This window comes from Oryzias latipes, chromosome 3 (genome assembly GCF_053564925.1).
Source record: "Oryzias latipes strain Hd-rR chromosome 3, Olatipes_Hd-rR_3.1".
In the NCBI taxonomy this organism is placed as follows: Eukaryota; Metazoa; Chordata; class Actinopteri; order Beloniformes; family Adrianichthyidae; genus Oryzias; species Oryzias latipes.
The window spans coordinates 28,860,520-28,887,467 of NC_136239.1; the positions used below are offsets into that span (position 1 = coordinate 28,860,520).

A 26,948-nucleotide genomic window follows, 5' to 3' on the forward strand; every position below is an offset into this window, starting at 1 on the left:
TAAAAGGGCTTTTAGGATGAAAATGTGAATGTTAAGCTGCTCTTACAAGCATGTAGTCTTCAGACTGTGTATGGTGAGTGAAAAGTAAAAGTGCGTTGAGTTGGTCGGTCCTGAGTTCCATGGAAATCTCAAAATCTTGTCCACCACTGAAAATGTGAGGGCTCAACTCCAAGTAGCCTGAAAAGCATTGGGAACATTACTGGAGTTTCAGTTCACATTTTGTTCACAGAATATCTCAAAATCTTAACGCGTGCCCAAGATGTTATTTTAACTGATTTTTTAAAGTTTTCAAGTAAAAACCAAGAAATGAAATAAGCAGAAGTTTTACAGAAAATGGTGGAAAAGGGTTTAAAAAAAAGCACACTACTAAAAGCACCTACCTTAAAATGAGCCTACTTATCTTGTCATTTTTACTAAAATGTAAGCAATCTGAATCCAAATCAAAAGAAAACCACACATTTTATTGAGATAAGAAGTCTTAACTGTACATTACTATTGATTCACAAATTTTGACTGAACAAAGTTCTTAAAGACCCAGTCCAAAAAAAAAAAATCACATTTTTGGTGTTTTTAATAGGTTCTTGTGGCATTTCTCTCACGACGGAGGACATAAGGAAAATGAAGCTTAAAATTGCATTTCTGAGTATTTCTTTATTCAAATCAGTTAATCAAGAGCACATGAAAAAATCCTGTTAGAAAAAGCTTGTAGATGTGACATACTGTAGGTGCTACAATCATCGGGCTACAAGTTTCTTGCTCTGCTCCATTCTGAAGCATCCACTTGCACACACAAAGATCTATGTACGTCTTCCTTTCCCTTGTCTGAGCTATTGTCTGGCTTAAAACTGCACAGCTGGAAAATTCCAATATTGTTTGCCATTTTTGTTGCACCCGTAATGTTAGGTTGGGGCTGTGAGTGGCCATAAGCTAGCGGAAGAGAGTGTTAACAAAGGGATGATGGGAAGCGTGGAAAGGTTTATACCACACCTGGGTCCTGCCCACAACTCAGAGGTAAATTTCTAATGACATACTGCCACTCTGCAGAAATTATGTCCTAGAAAATGGCATAGGATTTTTGATTTTGCCTAAAATAATAATAATATAATAATATAATATCATAAAATCATAATATCAGATATAATCATAATTAAAAGACCACTGGGAATTCTTTTAAACTAGATCAAATGATGATTGAAGTGGGACTTTATTACAATTGGGAGCAGCTGCAATGTTTCTCCATAGTGTTGTGATTAAGACACATCCCAGAAAAAAAAAAAAAAAAAGACACATCCCAGACAATTCACTGGAATACCTTAAAATTTTTATTATGAGCAAAAAAGCGCCCACGTTTAGCACAAGAAGCAGTAAAAATGATCCTACCATGACCCAGAAAATAGGCTCCATCCACAGTTTCAGAGGGACATCCCTCCCAGATTTCATACACTGCCACTTTCTCTGTGGCTTTTGTCCAGTCGAGGGACTGCCATTCCTCTGAGGGGTTGTCAGTCATCTTTAAATTCACATCTCTGAGGCAGCCAGAAAAACCCTGTCGCACAAGCTGGGCATCTCCTAGTGAGACGTACAAGAGGAAAAACCAGAATTGTCAGCAGGTTTTGTTTTTCACTCAATCCTTACTGTCAAGATATTTTTATATGATGACTCTTATTGAGAGCTTTTATTGTTGAAAGCCACATAAAAAAGGTTGCACATGATGGTTGGTGCCTTTAATGAAAGCTTATCTTTAATTTTTTATGGGGTACATGCCCCATTTTTGACTTGTGAGAGTTTAAACTGGTTACATCTTTTATTTTATAATGTCTGCCCTCAAAGGGAAAGGGAGATTAAAAAAAAGAAACAGCTGTTTTGCAGACCAGATGCATCATTTTCCACAACACTTCTACCTAAGCCAGGGAAACAAGACATAAAGCAATAATCCTGAAACCGACCTTGACTGTTGGTTTCAGTCAAGTACATGATTTATATTTTTTTTAATTTGGCATCAGTAATATTTGCAAAGATTTTTTTTTTGCATGCATGAAATTTATTTTCTAAATTAACTTATAATTCACTTCTAAACTGTGTGCACCTTGTTTATCATGTAAAGATCAGAGTTTACATTGTGAAGACAGAAAAGTAGAACAATCATCTTGTTTTTAAAGTTCACACTTACCTGAATCCTCCCTCAAAAGAGCAAAATCTTTAGGGAGCCCACCAATGAACACTCCCATATTCTCACCAATGATGGTACTGCCACTGGAAGCTGATGCACTTCCTGGTTTGAGTCAAGTGCAGAATAACAAAGAAAAAGCTTTAGTATTAAATCACAAAAGGCATTTGAGAGGTAAAATGTGCATGAGGATAAACAGACGAAAAATATACAAGGGAAGAGTCAGGAAAAAACAGTAAAAAACAGAGGTAAAGTAATGGATCACTGCTGATCCATTACTGAGCAGGGCAAATGCTGTCATCAAAACTTTTCGGAAAAGGTTGCCATAATACATACAGGACACAAATTAACCACTGTAGGATTGTACTAAAACACATGTATTTTTGTCATTTGTGACCTTAAAGTCGCCCTATGACAATTTCTATTTATAAAAAAACGTTCCCAGTGGTGTTTTAATTATGATTACAAAGTTTTTGATCAAAATCCCACAACCTAAATGTCTTAAAAAGCCAAATTTCATGTTTATCTGAACCCTCGGTTCTCCTCAATATGTGTGTGGCCGTTTGTGCAGACATTAGTAGCCCCGTCCTTGACCCCCCTTTCTGCAAGTTGAATCTTGTACGAGTAAAGAGCTTGACTCAAGGGGGGGCATAAATGATATCAAAAGTTTATCTTTAGTGATAAAAAAACGGTGAAAAGTGACATATTTTTGGTTAAAAATCAACATTTTTTACATAAATGCCATAATACATTTTTAGAACAATTTTTGTACAAATGTGTGTACCAGACCCTGCTGTTTAGTAAAATTACACACGAAAAAGAATTCAAAAATTCTGGCTCGGCAGTGTGATTTTCAATAACCTTTTGTGATGTTCACAGGATAATTCAAAGAAAATGGAGAAAAAAATGCAGCCTTCTAGGCACTGTGAAAACAGAGGATAATGGAAAAATGCAGGCTGATAACTTTCAGACGACTCAGAGCCTAAGACTCTGCATTTATTCTTTTCATTTTAAATGTACAACCTATTCAACAGTTTTTCTTCACACCACCACACAAAAGACAGGCACACAGAGCAGTTAGTATAAATATAAAAAGAGTTACCGCTGTATTGATCGTCTAGAACGATTGTTCCCACGGCCCCTCGCCTCACTGCTGCGATGGTGTGCCACTGTCCATCATTGTAGTTGTGACCTCCATCATTGTTTACACTCACAGCCACTGCTGAGCCCTACACACACAGACACATGCATGTCCACACACAACACCTATTAAATCAAGAGATGCAATAATGCGCTCTCTTTTTTTTTTTTTGTATTTTACAGCAGTTAAAAAACAACTTTTACACAAAGCCAGTCCATTTTTAACATCTAAGTGTAATAACAGGTTTCTAATAACATTTTTTGAAGTTTTAATAACCAATAAAATAAAGAAATAAAAACAATGCACACAGATAAAACCCTGAAAGGGACATGAAAACGGACAAATGGCAATCAAAGTGTTACTCCAAGATTTTTGCTGTTTATGAAAATCAGATCATTATGTTCAGAATTTAGAAATTGTGGTAATAGAAGAGTATCATATATAATGTATACCCCCCCACACACATTTAGATAAGATTAAATAAAGTGCTTGATAGATGTGTGCATGACAGAGTACATCAAACTGATATTTTAACTGCAACTTTCTTCTCCTCCTACAAAAAATGAACCTGTTTAAGAAATTTATTTCAAGGGAAAATAAAAACAAAAGCAAAGAAGCAATAAACTCCTGACTTAAATGATGACCTTGAACCAGATAAGTATCCTTTTCAAATGTTGCTGGTTTGATTCTTTATGAGAATGTAAGGCTTACACTTTGAGAGGGATTATTGAGACTGATGTGTGTCCAGCAGTGAACACCCCTCCACCGGTCACTCTTGGCAAACTAATTTATTTTTATTTCTTTTAATATTCAGCATGATTTAAGGCAGATTTTCAGACACACACAATTACCAGCACACATTCACACACATAAACTTCATCCTTCAACTCATTCAGTTGGATGCCGCCAAACAAAAGCTTTCAAACAAGGTTGGTACCCTAAACAAAAGTGTCTGAATGACCTTGTGTTATGTAGTAAACAGATAGCATCCCATCTTCTTGTTCTAAGCTTTATATATTGTGTGGAACTGTTAAAGGGAGTGTTTTATTGCATTTAAAGATGTTTAATCAGGACACATTTTCAACAAGATACTTGAGAGTCTGTCGCAAGGCCACACAATCACACACTGACATTCACACCAAGGGACTATTTGGAATCATCAAATGACCTAAGAGGCATATATTTGGGCTGTGGGAGGAGGCTGAAGGGGTCGGAGATAACCCATGCATGCCCAAAGAGGTCATGCGAACCCCCCACAGAAAGGCCCAGCTGGGATTCAAATCAGAGCCTTCTAGCTTTCAGATGAGAGCGCTAACAACAACGCCACTGCGCATCCCAATTTTCAACTTCTTTTATTTGCCAAACTTGTCAGATAAACCAAAAAATGCAAGAGATGAGGCAAGAACCTTTAAACTTAAGCATAACAAACCTATCCTATGAAACACACGAAGAGAGAAAAGGGGACAACAAGACAAAGAAGGACCGAACACTGAACACTTGAATATACTCTGGGATAAATAACTAAAGTAAAACAAAAATAGGCAAAAATATTTTGCAAATCATCATAAAACTAGGACTTCTACCTTTAGTTATGTTCAAATTTTAGAGTACCCCATTACTTGATTACTTTATTCTAAACTCTGCTTCTCATCTGTGTGCCACATTTCTTGCTTTTGTTTCTGATTGTAATATCTGATGCAATTTTCAATTTATATTTACAGTCTGTTTACCCCCCCCCCCACTTGAAATATTTAAATTAAACAAATTCTTAATAATTTATCGTCATTGTTAGGGGCCTCTGTTTTTTTTTCAAAATGGAGCTAAAAATATACGTGAAAATACCCAGCCACTCATCATTTTCACCTCTGTTAAACTAAGCAAACAGATAGAAGCTGTACAGGTAACTGGACAAAGGTAATACTGTGGTGATAAACAAAAAAGAATGGCTTGTTGTACACACTGTTGTACACAGTGAATTTTCCCCACACATTTCTCCTGATTGATTAAAAAACCTCACAGATGCCACTTTAATGACAACTGTACAAGGGGTGCCAGTCGTCTTCCTCACTGTCAGGTAAAAATTTGTTTTTATTTTAACAGAATGTCAAAACAGAAATGTGATGTAAAAGGGTGAGAAAGTGTGAAAAGTACAAGTTATAGTCAATACAGAATGGGATGGCACTTAGGGGATTTTACAGCCAAATCCAAGTCATTGTTTTGGGTTTTTTTTGGATACCAAAAGGACTTTAGTTTTGAAAATGAGCATCACTGCCTCAAATGTGCCTGCTAATTTAAAATCCCATAAATGATACTGTGATACCTGATGATTTGCAAGACTTCCTCTAAACTGATTCGAAGTCAAATGACTTGTTGGAACCACAGCTTTGATCAGATGTTTCGACCATGCAGACATGAGACAAAACCCAAATTGTCCCCTACATTTACTGGATAACACTTTAAGTATAGAAGGTAAAGATTCACATGATTGATTTTTTTACCAATCACTTTCTGTGGATGAGTCTGCACATTTGGATCGAGTCTGTCCTGCATACGTAGGATCTGATACAATTTTTCATCTGATGACGATCTAATAACACCTCTCCCTTTCTGAGCTGAGACTTAAGAATAGTTTTCTAAATTTTGAACATTATTTTACAATCATTAACAATCAAGTCGTGAACAGGACATGATTTAAATTAATAGAAAAAAATTTGGTTGTGAAAAGACAAAATATCACTAGTTCACGTTTATGACACACTTCATCATTTAACAACCTGAACACTGGAGAATAAGTTCATCCTCAACTTTGAATAGATGCGTGTGTGTGGCATCTTAAATGTGTACATATTTAAAAGCGCATCCCTGTCCTGTGCATGCTAAATTACCCCCCCTGCTCTGGTAATCCCATTAGGCTAGCTCAACAGGCTAATAGGGGAAGTAATGGGCCCAGCTATATGTATCTAGGGGAACACTAATAAGCCGTGACACCACTCCCACTCTTAATTATCCCAAACTAGCCTAAACAAAAGAATTAGCCCGATTGGTAAAGACACACACACGCTTCCATCACACATCCAAATCACATGGCCACAGGCCATCACACATCAGGACCGGAACTCAGTGCTGATCTGTTTACTGATATACAACCTGCACTTGGAGACACTTTGCATCCTTACATTTTTATGAAGTGTTTTGATAAAACTGGATTATAATGTGATAAAGATCTTGAGTATGTGCTTGCTGGCTTTAGTAAGTAATTAGTTGGTGGCCTCATAGAAGTATGTGTAATTGTCTCCTATTGTGGCTTTCATCATCAAAGTCGTTGACTCTTTAACCCTTCCGCATGTATCTGTATGGATGGATTAGGGAAGCAGGGCTCAGTAAGTATGAAAGCATGTGGATACGTGTGTAAGGCTGTGTGTGTGTGTGTGTGTGTGTCTGCGAGTGTGAGTGCAAGGGTGCAGAGCTTAATTAGCTTGCAATTGGTATTCACGCGTGGTGACTGCAGGGAATGAGTTAATTGCAGTCCAATTCAAACGTTGACACACTTTCAAAGTTTTTCCCCTCTCTGTGTCTCCCTGACAGAAACCAATGAGGGGCTACAGATCACATTTACTAGATGAGAGCGAGTGAGCGAGAAAATAGGAGAGACGGGAAGATAGAAAGAGAAAATAAAGAAAATGACAGAGTGTATTGGATTGAACAGAAAGAAAAAAAATAAGTGAATTTGAGAAAGTAAGTGGAATAAAAGAACAAAAAAAAACAAAAGCTAGTCCACATGTTGCTTAAAAATTGGACACGTTTCTACATGCTACTCAGCAAAAAAAACCTGTAAACTATTTAAAAAATTAATTAATAATCCCTCTATTCAAGTTTTTGTTTATGGTTCCTTTTCTACTTATTCAAATCAATAGGATAATATACAATAAGACCAGGGTTTTACACTTTGCCAAAAAGACTCTGATTTTTTTCAACTTCCAATACATACATAACTTGCTTAAAATAAAATACCTGGGGATCAAACAAGAAGTAGGGGCGTCCATTTTTTAACTGGACTGCCAGAAACTCTTCCTGGTCTCCCGGAGAAAAGGCACAAAGCAGGAGGCCATCCGGAGATCGAGTCTTGAAGCTCATCTGAATTCCTTAATGTGAAGTAAGACCAGGAGCAGACATGTGAGGAGACAGAGGAAATGAGAAGTTTAGTTCTTCAGAATTGTCTTTAGATTACAACCAAAACAAAACTGCATCAGAACTTTTACAAGTAGAATTATGGTATCAAGTCTAATGAGACGTCTTTTTTTTCTCTTCAAACTAGAAATGTTTAAAAATATAAATAAATACCACTAGGTTAATTTGAGTTCTTTCAATAACTAAGCAGATAAAAAATGTGAAAAAAATCGGAGTAATTGTAATATATGAGTTTTATATTTATAATAAATAGTAATTTTATATTTAAAATAAAAGATTATAAAATAACAACCTTTTATTAATATAATTATTTTATTTTTGATTCTGTTGGCAAAAAGTAAACTAGAATGAAATGCAGATATATAAAATAAATTCAAAGGTTAGTTCCTTGGCTGTTTTAAGCAACCATCAGATTTTAGCAATTAAGAGATCAAAAACAATTCAGAGTTGGTCATAATAGCTGTAGATACTAAGTTAAATAATTAAGTTTTTAGGTTTTACATTCTTTTTTAATTTTATCAGACCCAAGATTAATTATTTGACCTAAAAGTCTCTTTCATCATGGCACCAATGGCTTTTGAAAAGTATGAAAGCATTTTCACAGCTGCTCTTTAGGTAACAACTCGAGTTGTGGTTTCCAATTAATCCATGTTATTTCTTTAAATCTTAAATTATCGAAAGCAGAAGTATATTTAGTAATTTTACTATTGATTTTATTTAGATACACATTATTTTTTATTGAATATTGTTTTAATAAACATGATCTACAAAGGGGGAGGGGCACATTTGTAGTGACAGCTAAATTCACAGTATAAAATTTATGAAATATGACATTATTTAAGCCAATAACACAATTGAAAAAACAAAAAGCAAAAAACAGAAACATCTAAATGAAAAAAAAGGACTGGAATAGATTTCCAAACATGCTCACCAGCTCTTTATAACACAGTCAAAATTTACTTTTTACTTTTTCTCTTCAATCTTACTTTTGCACTTTTGGTATGGTTCATTGATCTTAGCTAATCTTATCACTAAGATCCTTCAGGGAAAACAAGAACATCTGAAAATTGGGTTTAGTGGGTAGGCATACTTCCACTCTTTTAACAGGTTTTGCTTGTAATCTCTTTCTTTTATCTCCCAAAGCCAGGGACTTACATTTGTACATTCTAAAATCAATTGTAAAAAGACAATGCATTGTCTTTTGAAAAAAAAAAACACTACAACACATTACTGTATTAAAAGACCTTAAATGAAACTTTCAAATACTCTTAAACTCACTGTCACCCTTATTGTACTTTTTTGTTGTATTTTTTGAAATTTCTCTGTTTTGTTTTGAAACGTTTTCATCGTCTTGTTTTCCCTTTCCTTTCCTTTTTTTCCATTTTGTCTATCACAATTGAAGTGTATCTATAAAGAACATTACAAACATCTCTCATCTTTTTAAGGGGGACAACTTGTAGATTTGGTAATGGACAAATCCTTTTTTGCCCCACTGTGTAGGCCATGTATAGTTTATACATTCAGAATAAGAACTGAATCATTGCATTTGGTCTTGAAAGTGTAAAAAAAGAAAAAAATGTCTTTAGAGCAACAAATACACTCCAAGCTTTTCCTTTCAAAGCTCTATTCTGGAGCACACACTCAGAAACACAGAAAAGGATTTATTCATTCAGTGTTCCATCCTGTCATGTTACTGAGGATGGGAGATTGAATCTTAATCCACTACTAGCTGCGCAGAACTACACAGACAGGTTTGTTTTAATGCAGGGTTAAGCGTGTCTGTCTCCACAGAGAAAAGTATAAGAAGATCTGAGTGGCTGAAAAAAAATCTGGGTTCAGCACAAGGCAATGGAAATAATTAGAGAACAGTTATTTTTATTTTTACATGTTAAGGAAGAGTGGACATGTATGTTTTGACAATGATTTAAAAAACTTGCCAGCCTTTGAAACAGCTAAAGTTGCGAAATTAGTAGAACTAGAAATTGAACTTCTGAACACCCAGGACATGTGTGTCATTTACATTTATGACCTTGTCACCACAGAGTGAGGTCATGACAGATCCCTGACATTACGTTAACCCTCTTTAACATTCTCTCCTCCTGCCTCAAAAACACCGTCATTCCTTTCCTCCACCTGCTTTTAACCTTCCTAGTCTGTTTTGTGACCTGTCTGTTACCCCTTGGAGCACCTCTGACCTTTTCTGAACATGCTTTCTTTCCTTGCATCATCAGTTTATTGTTTATCTTTTCCCCTCTCAGCTTTGATTCTCTTTAATGGATCCTTTTTGCCCTTCTCCTTGTATTACTGCTAGCATACAGAATACTTCTACTTGGTTCTCACCAGCACTTTTTTTTCTATGTATGTATTATTAAACAGCTCCATTCACATATTTTACAAATTAAATGCAAAATTCATATGATAGGTGTTTTTATTCCTTTTAAAAAGGTTTTTGCTCATCTTTATCAAAAAAGTACCAGAAAACATCCACTATTTCTTATTTTTATTTTATACTAGTTGGTACGCCAGCATGAAGAAGAGTCTCCTTCTGGCAGTTGAAATCCGAACAAGCTTAAGGGCTGCTTACTGGAGTGACAATAAATAGGATTAATCCTGCCTTGATTGTCTGCAATATGCTTTAATAAAGCACTACTGAGAGACAATTTCACTAATCCCACTCGGTACAAATTTGTCAATGAAAAACGTGACTGGCAGCTGAAATGGCTCATTTATTTTGTAAGCTTCAGTTGCAACCAAACCTTTTTTTTGGGGGGGGGGGGGCAAACTACAGTGCCTTGCGAAAGTATTCGGCCCCCTTGAACTTTTCAACCTTTTGCCATATTTCAGGCTTCATACATGACGATTTAAAACTGTAATTTTTGTGAAGAATCAGCAACAAGTGGGACACAATCATGAAGTAAAACGAAATTTATTGGATATTTTAAACTTGTTTAACCAATAAAAAACTGAAATATTGGGCGTGCAAAATTATTCAGCCCCTTTACTTTCAGTGCAGCAAACTCTCTTCAGATGTTTAGTAATGATCTCTGATTGATCTTAATGACTAATGATAATAAATAGATTACGTATGGAATCAAGTCTCTGTATAAATGCACCTGCTCTGTGATAGTCTTAGAGGTCCGTTTAAAGCGCAAAGAGCATCATGAAGAACAAGGAACACACCAGGCAGGTCTCCACTGTTGTGGAGATGTTCAAAACCGGATTTGGATACAAAAAGATTTCCCAAGCTTTAAACATCCCAAGGAGCACTGTGCAAGCGATAATACCGAAATGGAAGGAGTATCAGACACACGCACTGCAAATCTACGAAGACCCGGCCGTCCGTCTAAAGTTTCAGCTCAAACAAGGAAAATACTGATCAGAGATCCAGCCAAGAGGCCCATAATCACTTGAATCCAATCGAGACTCTGTGGAAAACACTGAAAACTGCTGTTCACAAATGCTCTCCATCCATCCTGACTGAGCTGTTTTGCAAGGAGGAATGGGCATAAATTTCAGTCTGGCGATGTGCAAAACTGATAGAAACGTACCCCAAGCAACTTACAGCTGTTATAACAGCAAAAAGTGGCGCTACAAAGTATTAACTTAAGGGGGGCTGAATAAATTAGCAGCTTGGCACTTGTATCCCCTTACTTTCTCCACCTCCCTTTTTTTTTCTACACCCCCCCCCCTTTTCCCTTTTTCACACTTTTCCTCTGTGTCTTACCTCTGTAAAAAAATAATAATATATGTAATATATACATACATATATATATATATATATATATATATATATATATATATATATATATATATATATATATATATATATATATATATATACATACATACATATATATATATATATATATATATATATACACATACATACATATATATATATATATATATATATATATATATATATAATGTTGGAATGAACTGGTCATGTGATGTCAGTCTGGTCACTGACCATTAAAGGTCAGAGAGAAGGCAAGTGTTGCCACAAAATTCAGGCAGCAAACCAGGAAAAGATTCTTGGACATTTCATTGTGTTTTGCACACTTGAATGACAGTAAACTGTGTTTCTGCAAAGAATTTGAATCCTGATATTGATGGCGGGGTGAAAGTTCAGGAGATAAAGGGAGGTTAACTCCAAAATCTTATGCTCACAAATGTTTGAAAGAGTTATTTAGTTTAATTTCTCAATTTATTACTTAGGCTGCAAGGGCGCAGTGGTTAGCGCTCTTGCCTTACAGCAAGAAGGCCCCCGGTTCAAGTCCCGGCTGGGGGACCTGAAACAGAACATCAATGGGGGACCTTTCTATCTATCTTTTATTCAGTAGGAAGTAACTAAGTAAGCGCAGTTTATGAGCGTTAGAGTCCAATATGATTTCAGATGAACTCAAACATATATTTAAGATACAACATGTGTTTGTTTTTCTTTAAGTTCTGCTATCACCCCATCTGTTATAAAACAGAAAGTATTCCAAGTAAAAAAAGATACTTTTTAAAAATGTTTTTCTGGTAAATATTTACCGCACTATATCCAAACTAGCATGTTCATTTTTTCAATTACATTTAAACCTATAAATATATGCATGACATACAAACTATTATTCATAAGAGTCTACAAATATAAACAACTTGTACACAACAATAAATATTTGTATCAGCATCCCATGAATCATTTTTTTTTATCTAACATTGACCCTCAAAGAAAGGTCTAAAAAATACCAGGAGTCTCAATATATTGTTGAAAGGGTCAAAGCAAAGGCTACCTTCCCAGCTCCTAAGCCACAGAACCTCCTCTGTGCTATTTACTTGCATGAGTCTGCGATTCTTTTTGATAGACAAGGTGTTGGCCACGTACGTCAAATGTAAAGCACCTAGTGACACTCCTCATGCTAAGCATTACTTCCTACAGATTTCCCCACAGGACTTGTGCTACTTTACACTGACAACCACTTTAAAGCCATCAACACACAACCTGTGCATGCACCATGACAGGGGACTCTGTCTCACATGCAGTACAATCAAATACACTCTGCGCCCTTTTTCATTCATTCATTCTTTTATTTATATACTTATTGTTGCAGTTGTTGTTGTTTCTCAGTTTTTTTTTTGTTTTGTTTTTTTGTTCTCATAACGGCTGTTTTTAGGTGTGTGCCTTACCTATTCAATTGTTTTTATCAAATTTAACTTGGATACTGCACTGCTAAACCGAAAATCTTTTGGTCACTTTACACTACCTGCTGTATGTCACTTTGCTGTTTTTCGGATGTCTTTTTTCTGTGCTGACAAAAGGAATTTCCCATCGTGGAATTAATAAAGTCTTCTATTCTGTTCTATTCTATTCTATTCTGTTCTATTCTATTCTATTTTATTCTATTCTATTCTATTCTATTCTATTCTATTCTATTCTATTCTATTCTATTCTATTCTATTCTATTCTATTCTATTCTATTCTATTCTATTTAATGTCCTCATGTTTTAAATTGTGTTTTACTGAGAAAGACAACTTTCTGTTATTTATAAATATAATGGGGGGCTAAAGAACATAAATGTTTCCTGTCATCACCTTTTTTTTTCTTAGTTCATCACCAGTTAAACTATTTCAATCAAAACTAATCTTAGTCTCTTCAACCCGTACACCACTGATTTGGGTACAAACAAAATGATGATCAGAAATCAACATTACCCACAATTTAGGCTTTTTCTATGCATGACAACTGTGGAGAGTGAGTATCATTTTGATTTTATTTTATTTTATTGTCCTTAAATTTCTGCATTACTACAGGTATTTCTTTCCTGGCAGGTGGATAGATTGTATTGATGCATTAAAACATTTATGTTAATCAACCAATGAGGTGCTAACGTTCACTGTCACAGTTTAGAGTTCTCGGCTACAGAAATTTGAGCTTAAAATAACATTTCTGAGTTTTTCTTAATTCAAATGGTTGAGAAACAGGAACAAACGAAAAAATACTGTTGGAAGGGGGTGTATTTTTGATGTAGAAAAAATGCTTGGCGGGCCACAGGCTTCTTGCCTCAAGCTCTCAGCAACGGGATGGAGGGAAGGGTTGCTCCACACCAACAGTACCACCAACAACTGAGTCCCAAATTTTTAAAGAAGTACTGACCCTCTGCAGAAGCTATTTCCTATAAAATTACATTTTTTTGGGGCATTATAATTAATAATTAAATGACAACTGGAGTTGGTCTTTGAGTACCGTAATACTACAAACACAGTGAAAAACATTTTCCAACCAATGTGAAAATTAGGTTAAGTGATAACGACTGGTTATAATTAATAACTAATAAAATATATGTGACTATAGTTATATATATTTAGGAATACATATTGTACATCAGAAATAATTTGTTGTACTCCATAAAATTTTACATTAACGTGAAAATACTGATCCATTTGCACCTCAAAGCAAAGAGGTATTTATTAGGCGGGGCTAATTTGTGGCCATTGTTTTCCCTCTTTTTCTCTCAGTAAACAGCAGAGGTTGTGTGCAATCATCTTCATAACATAACCTGAATAACTCCAGTCATGTTAGTTCTCTGCTGGCATTAATCAGAGCCTGGCGTATTAATGAGAGCGCGGCAGCTAGCTAATTACACCCATAGATTCTGCAGCAGCCCATTAAATATACAAATGACAAAATTAAAGAGCCCAGCCTCTTCTGATTAATCTTTAAATGGGGAAAAACTAATGATGTCTGCGCAAACTTTGTCTTCACACAATTCTCCCCCTCTCCTCTCCACGTCAAAGCCAAGCAATCAATCATATTAATTAAGGAAAATAATTTATATAATTTAACATTTCCCTCTTTCCTGCTCAGCTTCTGCACTGCAATGTACTGTATTAGAGGAGTCTGGAAAATATTCAAATCTATTTGTTCTCTCATTTTTTTGGAAAATATTTCAGCAAAGTGTCATTCTTCTTCATTACTGGTGGGCTGAGAAACTACATTTGGATAAACATAAATGTAAGTAGGACACCATCCCCATTTTGGTGCATTTCGTTCAGTCAATTTAAATGCACAAGGAGTGTGGTGTATATAATCTATTCGACCCATTTCCTTTGCATTTGGTCAAATATTGATGATATAGCGTATGTCAGTCTTATATGACATGCAGGTAGTAGCTCTTACGTGAACACTTGAAGAATATGAAATACAGGATTTTAGACACTAAACCATCATAAAAAAGATAAATGAACTAACATACATTTATGGAAACAACCACTTACTGGTATTTATATTACAACACAATTACATATAGTTCTAATCTTGTTTTATCTAAACTAAGAATCAGTGTGTCCAATCTTGACCCTAAGCACCCTCATTAGGCATTAGAAAGCATCTTTAAAGACAAGCAAACAGTCTTCATTTATGGAAACATGCACTCATATCACAGTAATTGCACATAGAAAATAACCTATTTGGCCAAAAATAATTTTAGTAAAGTGGCCATTAAACGACAGGTGAAAGGGCAGGTATCATTCAATTTCATATGGTAAAAAGACAGATTTACCATGCAGAATATTGACCCAACTCAAGGATGTGTCCTTAATTGAAAGCTTCCGAAAATGAGAATGCAAGCATTAGGAACCTCCAAAAAACAAGAAATTATTTAGATTTATGTGATAGTCCATTTTGTTAAAAAGTAAATACGATTAGAATTTGGATTTCAGAAAGGTCATTTAGGTCTGTAGAGATATGATGCAGCCTGCAGTGTCTCCTAGGTTTAAAAAATGAAACTCCGATAATAAAGTACATGTTTTACTTAAAATAAAAATAAATAATAAAAACTTTGTATAACTGAGAGCACATTGGATCTCTATAAAGCCAAGCTGGACAAAATTAGTGATAATTCAGTAAATAAAGAAATTGCGTGGTTGTCATTGCTAGAGTCACAAGGTTTCTACAGTATATCAACGATTGACGATTCTTTCCTCTGCGATCAATTAACTCTCAAGGGGGCATTACACTGCATTACATTCATAATCCAATTTGGCTTTGATTTGTTCGCTGTTCCGTGAGCTTCGATGGGAATAATTGTCTGTAGATGATGCTATTAGTATTGATGGTTGTAAAAAGATGATGGTTTGAGGACTGCCGACACATTGATGGTCCAGAATAGATCCGGTCTGAAAGTGATTGTCTGATCCATTATCCTTTGTGGAGGAGAGTTTAGGGGATGCAAAACATCCTTCAATATCAAAAATCATAATCTATTTGCTAGTGATGCTCAGAACAATCTATATACCTTTGTGCTGGAGGGGAGTCTATTGATTTTAAACCAAGAACTAAGAGTAGACAGAAGGGAAACAATCAAACCAGCAAACAGACCACTTGATGTTTCACAAGAAAGGAGTTTGACTAACTTTTGAAAGAATTATGAGCTATGTTTTATATTTATAACACTTCTTTGAATCAACTTTTAGCTAAATTATATTATATTGAATTATACTGGCTGTTTGTTGAAACAAAAAAAAAACAGAGTGCAGTATGGCTGATTATAATAATGTTCAGAGATGTAGTATTCACATGAAAATACCTTGTATTGACAATTGACAATTGTGTCTCCTATGAAAAACTTAAAAAATTGTAGTATGCATGCAAGGTTTTAGCTCCTCCAGTTATCACTTTAAAACAGGATACAGATTCAAACTAGACATATAGAACAAACTGATCATTTGAGGATCAAAGACACAAAAATGAACAAAGACTGTCAGACACTCTGAAAATGATCAGTCTTAAGATTCTTTTCTTGTTATTTTAAGCTGATATAACAAGAGAACTAAATGATAAAAATGTACAATACAGGATGGAGAAAAGCCATGACAACATGGCCGTTAAAGAGAGGAATGGTGGACCAATTAGAATGCATTATTGGCCCATTAATATTACATATATAATTTCAACCTCAATACATCAAAAATGTCACCGGTTTTAAAATGTTACCAGCACAAAGGTGTAAATCACTTTTTATTTCAAATCTTGGAAAGACTACTGTGTCTGTCATCAAGCTTCAAACTTTATGTCCACAAATGCAAGCATTACTGCTACCACAACTTGTCCTGGACAATAAAGCAATCTGAAGTGGCGTCAACGAGCTCTGCATGCTCAAATCCCACTGATTACTATCAGCAGTCATTAATTATGAGCGTCAGACTGGGTGATGTTCTCAGATGAAGCAGAACATGTTTGGCTGTGCAGCTCAACCCACTAATGATGCTTGTAAACAGAAAGATAATTGTCCTTTAAGATGACTGGAGAAGTCATTCTAAAGAAATGTCACTAGTTAACTGAGAGACTGCAATGCAGTTCCACAAAAACACTTGTGAGCAACGGTTAATATACTTGAGTGAAAAAAATTGAGACTGTTAATGTAGAAAGACAATGTGGTTCCTTCAATTCAGCAGTTGAGTATCATTTGTGCACAATACAACAAAGTCTTGCACAAAATAAAGTACTTTACCAACTTCATTTGTAAGTAATTAAAAAATGCCTGGAAGAATTCAGTTGGAATTAACTTTATAAAATCTAAACATTGTATGTCTTAGGTGGCAAATATACACCTCTACAAAAAAGCATTAGTGGTATGCAACGGTTTGTACGTGCTCCTGAAGGTAAACAAATACAAATATGTGAATTAATTTTCTATTTTTATACAAATTCAAACCATCATGCAAATAAGATCTTGTAAACCCAGTGCCTTTACTGACAAAATGGGATAAATAAAATTTACAAAGTAGCGAAATGTAATAGCAAAACGAGGACTTTTTTTGTCTTACCTGTAAAGTCAGTGTTGTTTGGCAGAATGTTACTTGGAAATTGGTAATAACCATTCCCCGGAAATCTGGTTCCTCTAACAACTCTTTGCTGAGGGTCGGAGAGAGACACATCTGTCCTTTCCACCTTCAAAAGGAAACAATAATGAAAACAATAATGTGCAACTGCTTTTTAGGATGTATATGGTTTTAATAATGTTTGTTTTGATGTATTTTTTGTATTAAAATGTGCTGCCTCTCGGCTTGGACTGAAAGAGGGCACACATTTTGAATGTTTTCTGGATGTCAGTCCAATGCTGTTTATTTGGGTTGAGGTGAAAGCTCAGTCAAGTTCTAATATACCAAACATCCAACCTTTACTGACTTTGTTTTGTACACAGAAGCAGACTTTACACATTTGGTTTTCATAAAGTATTTTAATATTGGGTTTGCTATAGTGTGCAGGTGTATGTGTGTATTACTTTTTTGGGTAACACTTCTTCAGTCATAGAAGCACAAACATTGGCTCTGAAATTGCTCTATAAATGCTTTCTCTCCAGTAGTCCAGCTTGATAAGTATGATGTTTTGTTTTAGCAGGAATTCAATTAAACAGTGATTTCAAATCTCTAACAGTGGCACATTTAGATAAGCTGAGCTTTACTCAAAAAAGAAGCATCACTGCCTTACTGTAAAAATTTACAAATTTAAATATACATATAAAATAAATCTCATTACATAAGAGAACAATATAAAGGTTGTGACTGATGAATGTGCAGATTACTTCATGACATCAACCTACAAATAAAAAACTATTTAAAAATGAGAGAATGTTGTTTTTTACTTTGGTTTTATTGAAATCCCAATATTAGAAAAAACTTTGATTGTTGCAAAATATACACCACTCTGATTGTAGCTAATCAATTGTGAAAATAAACTGCTAAAAATCTAATTAGCATAGCTTCTTTTCTGGAAACCAGAAACACACATGTAAAAAACAAAAACAAACAAAAAATTGTACTTTAATAATGTCACCTGATAAATTGGGCTTGGTCCATTCAGCTTTCCTGGGGGATCCCAGGTTATGTGAATAGTGCTTTCATTTACAGGACGTAATCGTGGTGAAAACAGGTTTGTTGGTGCTGGAAGGATAAACAATATTCCATTAAATAAAAACAGAAACACATTATTGCTGAGAAGAAATACAATTTTCCTCTTAATACATTCTTCTTTCCTCAGTGTAACTAAAATACCTCTGCATAAGTTAGTTTTGCAACAATCAACATTTCAAGTTATAAAATTCTGTCTACAGTTCTATTTTTGCATTATTTTGTTTCACAAATTGTTTTTATCTAAATGATGCAAACCATGTGCAGATTGGGCAAAAATAAAGTCTTTAATTACAGCCTTCATTAAGCTCGCAAATGTTGAATTAAATATCTTTTTCCAAAAAACTAAGATGTTGTAAAGCTGTATATTTATGGTTCACCATATATATATCAACTGAAAACCATTTGATATAGGGAGAGATGCTATGAAATAATGGAGGAGAAACCCCAGTGAGTGATGGAGTGATGTAAAGGCGGGAAAGATGCATGTGCATTAAGGGTTTTTCCATCCATGTGTTTCTGCCTGAGTTTCAGTAATCCTCTAAATGGTCTGCAGAGGCAAATCAGCTTTTAGTGACACAAGAAGACCATCTTTGGTGTTAGTTGTAATAGAGCTCTTAAAAGAGAACTGGACTGTTCTTCTTAGGTGCTTCATCTTGGCACATAAAACCATAAATTACTGCAAATCAATAGCTTACCAGTCTATTGATATTGGGCTACAGGGACATTAGGAACATTGACTAAAATGTCACACAAACATGGGTTATGTGAACTAAAATGAAAGAAGTGAGGCATTTTAGACATTATAAAAACAAAATTACCCTTTTGGGGATTATTAGATTTGACGGTAACACTTTATATTAAGATTCTTTAACAAGCTTTGTTAACACATTAACAAGCATTATAAATTAATTTATAGGGTGTTAGTAAGACATTTATTAGTACAATAAGTCTAATAAGGTTTATTAAATTACTTAGTTAACACATTTACAAGCATTATTATTAGGATTTTTCAAAATGCTAGTGATGCATTTACTGATATTATAGGTGCCTAACAAATGTGTCAGTGTTGATAAGCTTAATAAGATTTATTAACAACCTTTGTTAACAAATTAAGAAGTATTATTATTGTTTAGGGTTCTAGTAAGATATTTATTAGCATTACAGACGCCTGACACAAGCCTAAGTGTTCATAAGCTTAATTAGTTTTATTAACTAACGTAACAAATTATTTGGCTTTATTAATGTGTCAGATGCTAGGAAGATATTTATTAGCATTATAGATGTCTTGCAAATACCTGAAAGTGTTAATAAGATTTATTAACATCTACAGTCAGACCATTGTCTTCTAAATCCATATTACTAAACTGCTTATAAGCTTTACAAATGTATTAATTAACTTTGTTAATAGTTTATTAATTGTTTTGCAGCACCCATCTAAAGTGTGGACGTTTTTTACCACAAACAACCACAAAGCATAAAGATTGCAAAAAGAACTTTATGACATTAAAACAGACTAAACATACACAAATCGTTCTGTAAAAGATATATAAAAATTCAATTCAGACAAATAATTTTTTTAAAAAAAACATATATACTGTTGTTGGATGACTAGCATCATAGCTAAAAAGGATAAAATATTAGCATCTATCCTGAGTGAAACATTCATTGCAAATCCCATCACCAGGAGACAGTTCTCTGCATTCAATGCCAACTGCATTCAACCACTGTTGCCTTGCTTCAAAGTCCACAAGAAAGTTACACAAGCCAGTCATTTTTGAAGAACGAAGACAATAAACCTACAGGAGCCATGCTAAAGCTAACACGCTAACCTGCCCATCTTTGATTTTGAATCAAAGATGGGCAGGTTAACTAATGTCACCATTGGCTAAGGAATCTGTCAATCAAACTCATCAGCAAAACAGGCGTGCTCACTTTCAGCCAATTGAATGGCCTCTTAGACATTGCTTTCACACAGGTGACGAAAAAAGCCCTGCCCATCTTTGATTCTGCACCGGTCGGTCGTTAGCGTGTTAGCTTTAGCATGGCTCCTGTAGGTTTATTGTCTTCGTTCTTCAAAAATTACTGGCTTGTGTAACTTTCTTGTGGACTTTGAAGCAAGGCAACAGTGGTTGAATCCAGTTGGCATTGAATACAGAGAACTGTCTCCTGGTGATGGGATTTGCAATGAATGTTTCACTCAGGATAGATGCTAATAGTTTATCCTTATTAGCTATGATGCTAGTCATCCAACAACAGTATATATGTTTTAAAAAAAATTTATTTGTCTGAATTAAATTTTTATATATCTTTTACAGAACAATTTGTGTATGTTTAGTCTGTTTTAATGTCATAAAGTTCTTTTTAAAATCTTTATGCTTTGTGGTTGTTTGTGCTAAAAAACGTCCACACTTTAGATGAGGTGCTGCAAAACAATTAATAAACTATTAACAAAGTTAATTAATACATTTGTAAAGCTTATAAGCAGTTTAGTAATATGGATTTAGAAGACAATGGTCTGACTGTAGATGTTAATAAATCTTATTAACACTTTCAGGTATTTGCAAGACATCTATAATGCTAATAAATATCTTACTAGCATCTAACACATTAATAAAGCCTATTAATTTGTTACGTTAGTTAATAAAACTTATTAAGCTTATGAACACTTAGGCTTGTGTCAGGCGTCTATAATGCTAATAAATATCTTACTAGAACCCCAAACAATAATAATACTTCTTAATTTGTTAACAAAGGTTGTTAATAAATCCTATTAAGCTTATTAACACTGACACATTTGTTAGGCACCTATAATATCAGTAAATGCATCATTAGCATTTTGAAAACATCCTAATAATAATGCTTGTAAATGTGTTAACTAAGTAATTTAATAAACCTTATTAGACTTATTGTACTAATAAATGTCTTACTAACACCCTATAAATTAATTTATAATGCTTGTTAATGTGTTAACAAAGCTTGTTAAGGAATCTTAATATAAAGTGTTACCGATTTGACAAATACAAGTTGGTGTGGGTTACATTTGGATACTTAAAGCCTCATACGGCCTTCAAACGAAATACACCTTTTAGCATTTAAAGTCTCACTACAATGATCTTTTGATCTATTGTAAAAGCATTCCCAGTGGTCTTTTAATTATGACTATACCATTTTTAGGCATAATGAGAAAACCTGTGTTCTAGGACAGTTTCTGCAGGGCAGGAGTAATTCATTAGAAATTCGCCTTTGAGTCGTTGGAGGGACCATTGAGGTGGAGAAACCCCGTCCCCACTTTCCCTCCTTGCGGCTGAGAGCTTGCTACAGGGAGCTTGTGGCCTACCCAGTGTATTTTCTTTGTCATAAATAAGCTCTTTTTTAATGTACAATTTTTGTCTGCTCCTGATTTGCCACTATTTGAATAAATATTTGATAAATATTCTAAAATATAATTTTGAGATTATCAGAATAATACCACAAGAACGTGTTTAAAACACCGAAAATTAAAATGTCATTGGATTAGGTCTGTAAAACATGTCAAAACTCATCCAAGCTGGTTTCAAGAAAGAAGACTAAGTTTAGGTGCCATGACAGAGCTTTAGGATGTCACTTGGATAAATAATATAATAATGATAGAAATAATATAATAATGATAGAAATTTTATTTAATTAGACACCTGTCTGTACACTTAAGGTCGTCTTACAACAGAAAAGAAAAAATAATTAAAATCAATTATAACATAACTAAAAGACATTTTAAAAGACAGAGTGGGAGGTGTCAATAATGAAAACCTTCATCCACATGTAGACATCAACTTTAAAATTTAGTTGTGCAATGTGTGAAATTATGAAAGCGATTCTGTAGAATAATTAAAAATAAAAGTAAATACCAGAAATGCTTTTTCATTTTCAAAATGAAGCTGCATTTTTTGATTTAAAATTAAAAGGAAAAAGCAATCTGCCAAAATGCTTTTTCATTTTCTTCCTCAACACTGCTCTTTCTGTCACGTAATTAAAATGATAAATGAAAATGGTATTTGACATTTCATTTTCAAAAAGTTCTCTGGTAAATGTGTAGCAAAATTCATTCATCGCTACCATATGAAACTTCTAGGCCTAACAAAATATTAAAAGGATGCGATGGTGCATCCTTTTTTTAGGTTTTTACATATGACCAGTTTCTTTATTCAGAATTTCTATAATCTGAACTTCATTTTAAATTAGGACACATTGAGTTTGATGAAACCCACTTGCTCTGTCGTGAGTTAGCCAAATCACACGCACACACATGCACCCACAAGGTTAACAGTCCACCAGAAAGGTTAATTTTAGCTGCCGACATTGTAATGAAGCAGCTAAATCACGGGCCAGTTCCCAGGAGCAACTGTGCATGTGTGTGTGTGTGTGTTTCCTGTTTTTACAGCAACTGACATGTCTTAACAGGCTCTTAGCGTATAGTTACACCACGCACATAAGTACGCCACTTATTGACATCGTGATCCCTTGCCATGCATATTTCTTTTCTCAAGAAGGGCCTTAGGCCAATTATGCATAAATCAATAAAGTTCCTGTTCTGTTGAGTGGCATTACAGAGTGAGAGTGTGTGTGCGTGCATGTCTCTTTGTGTGAATATCTTGTAGAACAAGCAGTTATGGATGTAGGATACATAAAACATCACCATCAGCCCCTGATTAGCCACTCACTTTACTCAGTGATCGATAACTTTGTGGGAGGATACACACATGGAAACAACTACAGATGCATCATCACACATGGACCATGTTCTTCTTCCCAGTCTCCTTACGTCCTCCTCCATGAGCACTAATCTTTAGTCATGTGCTTTGGTGTAATTCCAGAGGTATTACAGATGTTGGATGCTCACTTACAGCAGCTGTTAGCTGGCTCTAATAGCCTCGCAGTACCTAAGTTACATTCATCACTGCATCTGTAGCATACTAAAGTGCATGCTGCTGCACCTACTCTCCTTTAAAATAGTTTGGCTTACAAGATCACAGGATGGTCAATAAGTCCCAACCCGAAACAAAACTTTTTAATACTGCTTTAAAGAGTACAGTTAACAAGGACAGGGATGAAAGATTATAAATCATATGTTGGAATATTTCTACAGAATAGAGATTCGCATTAAAAGGTCACATGTTTGTGCAAAATCTCCACTCATTCAGCACATGAACAGTGGATGAAGAGAAAACAGCGGAAATTTCTGTGCAGGCTTTTTAGACTAATCATATACACACTGAAGTAAGTTATCGCTAACTGCATGAGAACAATATAAATATGGGTATGAATAGAATGCATCGAAGGATATCATGAAAACAACGGATTCATCTATTTTTTAAAAATAATTGAAGTGTTTTAGTAAAAGAGAGCCCTTTTGTATCCTTTTACAAACTAGTGATCCTTCTTGTTCGTACAAATGAGGTCGATGCAAAGTTCAACGGGCGCATGACTGATGATGCACAGACAAATATTTTGAAATAGTTTTTGTTTTACCTGCAGGTAAAGTCAGTCCTGTGCTTGGCTGACTGGTGATGCAGCCTTTTCTTGTGCAGAGAGTGACAGTGAAGTTGTAGATATGAAAAGGCTTCAGACCTTTCACTACATAAATAGGGGGTGATGATTGTTCCACCCTGTGTAAGACCTGACAACCAGAAACAAGGATGGTGGGAAAAAACGAAACAGAAAGATGACACAGAAAAATAATTGGCATAAAGAAAACATAATGAAATATGTTGTCAGGCTATGATGAAAGCTACACTCTACATAGCCCCTCAATGTGAAGCAGAGGAGTAAATTAAACTTTGGCTAAATGTTTTAAATCATTATTTATAAAAGAAGATGAGTGAACTCACCTTACTAACAATTGGAGGAGCATAGGGATTGGTTGTCTGCAGAGTAAGCAAGTTAACCTGATACTCCTTTACCTCTCCTCTGGCAATCACACCTTGACCGTCAGTAGTGTTCCAGGTCACTCGAAGGCTTGTAGCAGACAGAGCTGACACTTCTGGGGGTGCAATAAACTCTGGGACTAGAAAAGATAGGCACAAACGGGGGGAAATGAAACTAAAGACAATTTTCAAAAAATAAAAGTAAAAAAAGAAAACAATCAAAAGATGCTTCTAATTCTAATGTACTCATTGGCTATTTCATAGTGCATTCAATTTTAATAACACAATTCAAAGCGCAAGATTTCTAATGTGGACTATACTGTGTTTAATGAATAGGAAACATTTGTTCGTATGGCTACATTAAAAAAGCTTTTACTCTAAAAGGAACTTAAAAAAAAATTTAAACTTTATCTGCAGACTTTTTTATAACTCAAATTAGTGTTTACGTCAAGCCTTAATGAAATTAATATAACTGTCATTCATAGCAATGTTTAAACGTGTTAAGAAATGGAACCTCAAATATGAACACATAAATGGAATACTGATGCATCATGTGTTATTAGATTAAGAAAAAAAACACTTCTATTAAAAAACAATGCTGAAAAAAAAAAGTTTTGCTGTGTTGCTTGAAGGATGAAAGAGAGAAATGCCAAAAAGTGATTTGGTTCCTTGATTTGGTACGAGAAGAGCAGCAGGGCTAGGAAACACTTCTGTTCACCACTGTACGAGTTCACAGTTGTTGCTGGCCTTTAAAAAGGAAAACTTGGTTGAGGAGGAATTCTTTTGTTTTTTTCAGCAACACTGAAAACACAATAGAGTAACACTACTGAAAAATTCTTACTGAAGTTCCACCTTGATTGCTACTTCAGAGACTGAAAATGAGCCAATTAGAGTAAGTTCATTAAGAGTATAAGAAACAGTGAAAATCAATACTTTGTGGACATTAAGTGAATTTTATGGATTTGAGTGTCATTTAATCCTATAGTTGTGATGGCCACAATTACATGACAGATAAGAGAGAACGATTCTTTATTCCACTTTTCATGGCATCTATCTGTGAAATGTACTGTGAAATGTGATTCATAGCAGACATAACCACTGCCGTTTCCTTCTCTTCTGAACACCACCTCCATGTGCAAAAAAAACTGGAAGGCATTTCACATCTAAAATTGTGTTATCATATGCTTGTTATCCAGACACACAGCTTAGAGTGATGTTGGAGGCAATCATTTAGTCTTGATGAGCCATATCATCTCTTTGAAATTCAAACACCTTAATGAGGTTCCCCACCCCCACTTAGAAATTTACATCACATGATCCTTTCTTGTGGGGCTGCACAACATGAAGAAAACTTGCGATTTGCGATAATAATGATCAATTTTGCGATGACAATATAACTTGAGATGCATGAAAAAATAGCAAAACAACCAAAAACATAATTTCCATTTCACTGCAACAGTTTGATTTAAATAAGAGTCAACATCCCTTAAATTATACTCTAAATGACCCTTGCCTACATAGGAGGCGAGCATCTAACAAAAGGGCTCAGTCTGATTGGTAAATGCATAAAGGGATTTATTTGATTCGTTAAATACTTCAAGCTGCGATAAGATTGTTTTAGCACATTTAAGGGGAACCATTTATTGCCATTTTCGCTGTCTTTTGTGATACGCATATTGCACAGCTTTATATTGAGATAAAGATAAATTTGTAATTTATTGTGCAGGCCAACTCTCTTGTAAATAATTTAATTTATTATTACTAATAATATATCATTGCATAACCCCTATCATCTCACATACAAACCTCCTTCCTCAGTACGCGCTGTGGTCCAATCTGATGTGACACTTCCTGCACTATTGAGGCTCACAACTCTCAGTTGGTAGGTCGAAAAAGCTTGCAGTCCACCAATAACTGTCGTGTTTTCAGGGGACGATGCTTCGCTTCCATTCACTTGCATCTTTTCCAGGGATACACTTGGATCCAGCCAACCTGAACTGTAGAAAACTCTTCTTTGATTAGCAAGAGTCGAGTGGTTCTGAGGGGCTACTGGGCCACGAAGAAAGACCTCATACCGTGTGATAACACCTATACAGAGAAAAAAAAAGAAATCAAATAGTTCCAAAGAGAATTGGTTAAAGAAAAAAATTTCTAAAGGAAAGGTTAAATGGTGAAAGAAAAACATACTTTGTTTTGGTATGTACTGCCAAGATGAAAATTGTACCATTATAGATATAAACCAGATTTTACTAAAGATTTAAAACTGAAACAAAAAAGTGTAGGAAAGAAAAAGACTAAAAAAAACAGAAAGAAAAGTCAACAGCTATATAAGAAAAAAAGAAATGTAGGTCATAGAGCTTTGTTTGATACTCAGCCTTAGAGCCATTACAAAGCTCTGTGGATTTACAAAAGACAGTTCCAGTTCACTACCTCAGTGTATGCAGGTGTGTGTGTGATGATGATGATGATGATGACAATACTGGTGGATTCTCATACCTCCTCTAACAGAAATAAGTTGTCAAGTAAGATATCAGTAAATCAATTAGACAGTGTAAGTATAGAATACATTTTTTGTGTCTTTTTTTTCTTTACTTTTTACGAGAACATTAATAGTTTTATATGAATACATTGCCAATTATTGGCAATGTAAGTACA

The 26,948-nt window shown here is 34.8% G+C and overlaps 1 protein-coding gene across 5 annotated transcripts in view; it reads right to left on the reverse strand.

Moving 5' to 3' along the window:
* Positions 1-26,948, reverse strand: part of ush2a (Usher syndrome 2A (autosomal recessive, mild)) — a 190,681-nt gene that overhangs the window by 113,257 nt on the left and 50,476 nt on the right. For all 5 annotated transcript variants that reach the window (XM_078945239.1, XM_023953554.2, XM_078945241.1 and 2 more), the window contains exons 25-34: positions 26,100-26,381; positions 24,258-24,433; positions 23,899-24,046; positions 18,317-18,423; positions 17,308-17,431; positions 7,320-7,450; positions 3,270-3,396; positions 2,171-2,272; positions 1,381-1,569; positions 47-177 (exon numbers count right to left, since the gene is read on the reverse strand). In XM_078945239.1, the coding sequence (XP_078801365.1) occupies positions 47-177; positions 1,381-1,569; positions 2,171-2,272; positions 3,270-3,396; positions 7,320-7,450; positions 17,308-17,431; positions 18,317-18,423; positions 23,899-24,046; positions 24,258-24,433; positions 26,100-26,381 (1,517 nt within the window). The remainder of the gene's footprint in view (positions 1-46; positions 178-1,380; positions 1,570-2,170; positions 2,273-3,269; positions 3,397-7,319; positions 7,451-17,307; positions 17,432-18,316; positions 18,424-23,898; positions 24,047-24,257; positions 24,434-26,099; positions 26,382-26,948) is intronic.